Source organism: Panthera onca, chromosome A1 (genome assembly GCF_046562875.1).
Source record: "Panthera onca isolate mPanOnc1 chromosome A1, mPanOnc1 haplotype 2, whole genome shotgun sequence".
NCBI lineage: Eukaryota > Metazoa > Chordata > Mammalia > Carnivora > Felidae > Panthera > Panthera onca.
Genome location: NC_138339.1, coordinates 27,245,089 through 27,251,088, shown reverse-complemented (window position 1 = coordinate 27,251,088; position 6,000 = coordinate 27,245,089). Strand labels below are relative to the sequence as shown.

Sequence of the window (6,000 nt, the reverse complement as noted above, 5' to 3'; positions counted from 1 at the left end):
CCGGCCTGGGGGGCCTCTCACTCGCCGTCCCGCCCAGGGCGGCTCTCCCGGGTCTCCCCCTATTTGGCCCGCGCGGCAGGGCTCTGGGCGGGGCCGGAGGAGCGCGGGGGTGGGAGGCCCGAGGAAGATGCGCGGAGTTGGCTGCGAGGCCGAGCGCGGAAGGCGGAGGGGTGGGGATCTTGGGTGGGCTGCCCCCTCCGCCCTGACCCGTTCCACGCCCCGCGGAAAGCGGGCGCTGCCAGTCGAATCGCTCCCCTTTCAGGAGGGAAGGGGGATCAAGGTAACTAGCCCCTTTCTGCTTAACAAAGCCAAAGGAGATCGTGGGTAGCTTCGCAGCCGCTCCGTCCCACTCCTGGACCATGCACCCCTGCATCTTCCTGCTCGGCCACGGGCGAGGACTTGATTTCTTGAGCTGAAAGCTAAACCTCGTCGACTTTTCTTCTCCCCAACAACTGAATCATGCCATGTGCCCAGAGGAGCTGGCTTGCAAACCTCTCCGTTGTAGCTCACCTCCTTAACTTTGGGGCCCTTTGCTATGGGACACAAGCTCAGCCAGGCCCGGTGCACTTCCCGGACAGGAGGCAAGGTTAGTGGCTTTTCTTTATCTCCTTTGAAAACCGTGGTGGTGAGACGCGTGGAAAGTTGGTTGCTTCCCCATCCCCTCCCCCACTGGCTGAACTCTGCAAAGCCGTTTGGCTGAGTCGTAAGGAAATCTAGGCTGGGAGCTCAGTGACATAGGGTGTCTCGGAATTCATTGTTGAAGGTGGTGATTCCTTAATTCTTACTGAAAGGCTAGTATCCCGGATCTCTTTCACACCAACGCTGAGGCAGGAAAGACCCAAGTGATAGCTGGTAACGCCCCCCCTTTTGTCTTCTCTCTCAATGCTGCAGTGTTTCAATCCTCTATTTTTCAAATTCTGAACACGGAAAATATTTTTTTTTTTTTTTTTGAGTTCCAATCACCACTGGCAGTCATTGCAGTATTTTTGGTTAGTTTCAACTCTGGACAGGGGAGGGGAAATGTGATTCCGGCCCCCTGCTGAGTGAGTTTGGCTGTGTTTTGGTTTCCTGGAAAGATTAAGTCCTGTGTTTTAAAAATAACTGTTCTTTTGGGGGAGAATTTACCACCTTAGGGGCTCACCTTTCTCTGTCCTGCCTTCCTGATCACAGCTGGCTGCATCTCCTGAATGTCATGAAACTCATAATGCTATAGAAAACACTGGAAGAGGGTGTGATGACAGTTTGGTGTTATTTAAGCCTAACACCTAGAGCAGAGCCACACTGCTGCCTCTGCTTTTTTATTGGACTTGGAAGGGTCAGAGACACTTTCCCATTTGGTAGGGAGTTCCTTGGGCCGTCTGGGAGAAACAGAGCTCCATCAAGGCCTGAGTGGCTGGAGAAAGTTCCCTGCACCAAGACTGCTAAGGCACCCTGTATGTGTCAGCCCAGCAACCACTGACAACAGCCTTCTGGGGTGCAGGGATTGTTGTTACTGCCTCTGTTTTAAAGATGAGGAAATTTGGTGAGTTTATTAGCCCAGCTCACGGTGGAGTGAGGTTTTGAACCCAGGTAGCCTGGCTTCAGTGGCTGGCCTCTCAGCAATAATAAGGACAACACACACATACACAGACACACACAGACACATACACACTCACACACACACATACACATACACACTCACACACACACACACACACACACACACACACACACACAGAGCACTGCTTTAACATCCATTAAGTCCTGTGTTTGCTGACTGTGCTCCAGTCTCGAGAAGCTTCCCTAGCATTCTGACCCCCTTAATCCCCAAGACCACTTGGGTGGCAGACATCACGAGCTTGTCTTTGTTGAGGATTTCCACACAGCGTTCTGCCTACGTTGCAAAGTTCTAATACTGCTGAGAGCTCATCTGCTGTGACTTCAAGAGCCATCAGAAACAAGTCCCTTTGCTTTCCTTGGAAGCTGGAGCCCAAACACCACCGGGGTTAGATGTCAATCAGCCAGCACTTGCTTGTGTAAACGGTCCAGATACAATCTCCCACCCCCAAGTTTAAAATAGCAGCGTTTGTTTTTCTTTGAAAAACAGCCCCTTTGTGAAAAGTCTCTCTTCTGGCAGCACAAACAAAGCCTGTGAGCACTTCCCAGGGCATTTGGAGATGATTTGGTTCAAAGACACACATTCTCCTGGGTTGGTTTGCAGCTAGCTACCCTTGCTCCAGATCTACTTTGTAAGCGAATTCAGCTTAGTATAGAGCAGACACTACTGGGCTTTGCTCTTTCCTGCCTGGAAGGTGAGAGGTGGTTGTTTTCCTTGGTTACCATTGGGATTAGGTGCTGAGAGTATTTGATATTGAAAAACAGCTGGGAAGTGCCCTGAGTTTATTAGCGATGTGCAGATATTTAGGTTTTAAAAGCAATTTGTTTTTAAAAGACTTTTCTCCAGAATATTTGTTTTTAATCAACTCACCAGTGGATTTACAAGTAATCTGCATTTGGTACAACAGAAATTTCTAAGCAGGCTTTATTTAAAACTGAGTGGAGAGAGGGAGAAAAACTGAGGTGGGAGGGGGGGTGTAGAGAAGGAGAGAGGTAGAGGGAAGGGATGAGAAAATTCTAAGGTTTCTTGGTAATAGGATGACCTGGTTTTTGCCCCAAATGACCAGCCTGCCATTTCACAATGAGCCAAACTCCCAGTTTCCATTTCTACTCTGACAACATTTTTGAATCGCACCCAAGTTCAGAACCTTTAAACTGGCAAATCACTTCCTATATCATGTCTCCCATCCTTCTTTTTACAGATGAAGAGGGGGAGGGGCTAGGAGATGAGTCTGTCAGCACCTATTAAATGCCACGTCACCAGAGGGGTGAAAGGAATTACACAACATCCCACAGTTGGAAACATTCTAGTCCCATATAATCATTAACGTTCTTTCTAGTTCTAAGGGTTGGGCAGAGGCAGGATTTTAGCCCTGGGAAGGAGCATGAAGGCAAATCCAATCTTTCTTGGGACCAAAAATGGCAGATTTGACAAACTCTGCCCAGTATTCTTTCCACATCGCTCACTTGTGATATAGATACACGTGCAGTGCCTTCCACAAGATGCCTTGGTTCCCAACTAAGTATCAGAACAATGGGAAATACTGCTCTTGTACACAGCATACTGCCTCTCTTCTACAGCCAGTGACAGCCCCTTGGGGTCCTTATCCCTTGTACAGTCTGCAAGTCACTAGCTGCTTCTGTGGTCTCTTTTGCTCCTGGCGACTCTGAAATCAACAGGGCAGGCACTTTATCCCGTGGTGGAGATATGCTTTCTGCTGCATGGGTTTTGCAAGAACACAAGGAGTGTTTCAAGACAAGCGTTTCAAGCGTACTTCAAAACAAATGTTCTCGTCATGTATCTATGCTCTTTGAAAAAATAAGGAAGGAAATTATTTCATATATTCTCTTTAAAATTTTTTTTAATTATAATTTAATTTTAGTTATTTTAATTTTATTTATTTTTGAGAGACAGAGCACGAGCGGGGGAGGGGCAGAGAGAGAAGGAGACACAGAATCTAAAGCAAGGTCCAGGCTCTGAGCAAGCTGTCAGTACAGAGCCCGATGCTGGGCTCGAACCCACAAGCTGTGAGATCATGACCTGAGCCAAAGTCGCACGCTTAACTGACACTTCAGCACCACCCAGGCGCCCCTCATATATTCTCTTAATGAAAGAAGAGACTTCACAGTTTTAATATTTTATTTGTGTTAATTATCATAAGCAATTATGGTCTGGAGGTTAGTTGTCGTAGGGTTCATGAGAAAATCCAACCTTGTGTATTGTACTTTACAACTTTGATGGGATCAACACTGTTCTCCACATTTTGACACATATAGTTTTCTATGATAAAAGTATATTTGAAAGGTTACAACAACCCGTGAAAGAGAATTATGAAAATGAACTATTACAGAATTTCATTGCGCTTTTTATTAAGAGTCTTAGAAATTTATTGTTCTCTAAGATGGAAATAATCAAAGTAAAGGGTAAGTATAGATTTAACCTAAGCTATAAAATCTGGCAGGTAAATATTCTCTCACCTCTTTCCTTTCTTTCTAAGCAGAGGGTGAAAGATCGGTTGGTGTTGTGTATTTTCAAAAGCACTTGTGCCAACAGGCTCACTCAGATTTCTCATGAAGTATCATCCATGTTTGTGACCAAGGGTTTCAAGTCTAATTTTCAATAAGGCAAATCCAAGTATTTAGGGCTTATAATGTATTTCCATAAACCTACAGATGGTAATGTGATTACAGTGAGTCTCAGTCTCCGCCCCTCCCCCCAGCCCTGTTGACGCCCCACCTTGACATCTGGTCTCAGTGGTAGATGCTTGAGAAGCAGCAAAGGCAGAGGTTAGAAGGGTGGGCTCTGGGGTCAGATTGCCCCAGAATGAATCCTCACCCCTCTTCATTGTCTTTTTTTTTTTTTAATTTTTTTAAACGTTTATTTTTGAGACAGAGAGAGACAGAGCATGAACGGGGGAGGGTCAGAGAGAGGGAGACGCAGAATCTGAAGCAGGCTCCAGGCTCTGAGCTGTCAGCACAGAGCTCAACGCGGGACTCGAACTCACGGACCGCGAAATCATGACCTGAGCCGAAGTCGGCCGCTTAACCGACTGAGTCACCCAGGCGCCCCCCTCTTCATTGTCTTTTTACAGTGGAGGGAATGAAGGCTAGATGAGGGACGCTTAATAATACCTGTCCCAGAGAACTGTAAAGATTAGACAAGACCAAGTTGATATACTCTAAATGCTGTGCTTAACCATAGAAATGGTAAAAATGAGGAGCTCTTATTATTTCCTGACATCTTATTTCTCCATTCCTGTCATATCTCCTCTGAGCCGGGCTTTCTATTGGCCAAGGTCGTAGCTATCTCATCTTCCAAAATGAGTACCTACCGAGAGGAAGCCAAGGTGAGCATGGGATTCTCCCCTGTCTCTGCTTGGAGGTTACATCTATTTATGGCCATGGTGATCCTTGGTGGCCAAGTTTCTATCTTTAATACTAATAGTAGCTATTGAGTGCTATTTGTCGAGCACTCTTCTAAATCCATTACATATATTAATCCACTGGATCCTCAAAACCACCCTAGAAGGTAGGTAGATACTGTTATTACGCCCTTGTGTAGGTGAGGCAAGTGCAGTTGGGCCACCACATAAGTCACACCCTTTATGTACGTGGCCTCTTATTTCTGCCCACACTTATGGGCTGCCATGGCTTCGCTACTTGGTTTGCAGTCAAATGAAGAGGCAAAACTAGTCTTATCTCTTATTACTGTACCTGATAAATAGGCAGTTATTATCTCCATTTATTGCTGTGCAAATTGAGGCGTCTTAAAGAAGTCAAGCCGTTATTTTCTTGTCAGATCATCATCCCTGGGGAAGGGGGGGGCAGGGGGTGGTGGTAGTATCACTTCTACTAGGTCATAGTCTCTGCCAAGTGCACTGTTTATGTACGTGAAGGGAAGTGTCTAAGAACGTGGCTTTGAAATAAGAACCATGAGATTTCAATATGGATAATGTTGCATATTGACTCTGTGCCCTCTTGTAGGCTCAGTTTCTTCATCTATGAAAAGGGAATTCACTGAATCTGTGAATCACAGGTTGTGTGAGTACTGAATGAGAAGAGACCTGTGGTACTTGGATCATAGCAGGTGGTCATGAAATGGTTACTGTGGTTATTATCATTACATTATTATATAGCCAGCTTATGTTGGCTCTCCTAAAAATCCATTAGATCAAAATCCATTAGATCAAAAATCCATGAGATCAAAATCCATTAGATCAAAAGCAACTAGGTCAAAGGCTCTAAATTTGTTTGCTTCTTTATTCCTTGAACAATAGTTGCTAGAGCTTACGTAAGCTTTATCTTTCATTTTATACTTTCAAAAATCATGGTGAGTTTTTTGAGATGTATGTTCAGAGACAGGTCTTATAAGGGACACGGAACTTCTCCTGAGAAGAGTCAGCA

The 6,000-nt window shown here is 45.5% G+C and overlaps 1 protein-coding gene across 1 annotated transcript in view; it reads left to right on the top strand.

The window, feature by feature from the left end:
* Window positions 1-6,000, top strand: part of ADAMTS12 (ADAM metallopeptidase with thrombospondin type 1 motif 12) — a 330,050-nt gene continuing 324,050 nt past the window's right edge. Inside the window, exon 1 of the mRNA XM_078444728.2 lies at window positions 1-586. Within this exon, the coding sequence (XP_078300854.2) occupies window positions 460-586 (127 nt within the window). The 5' untranslated portion in view covers window positions 1-459. The remainder of the gene's footprint in view (window positions 587-6,000) is intronic.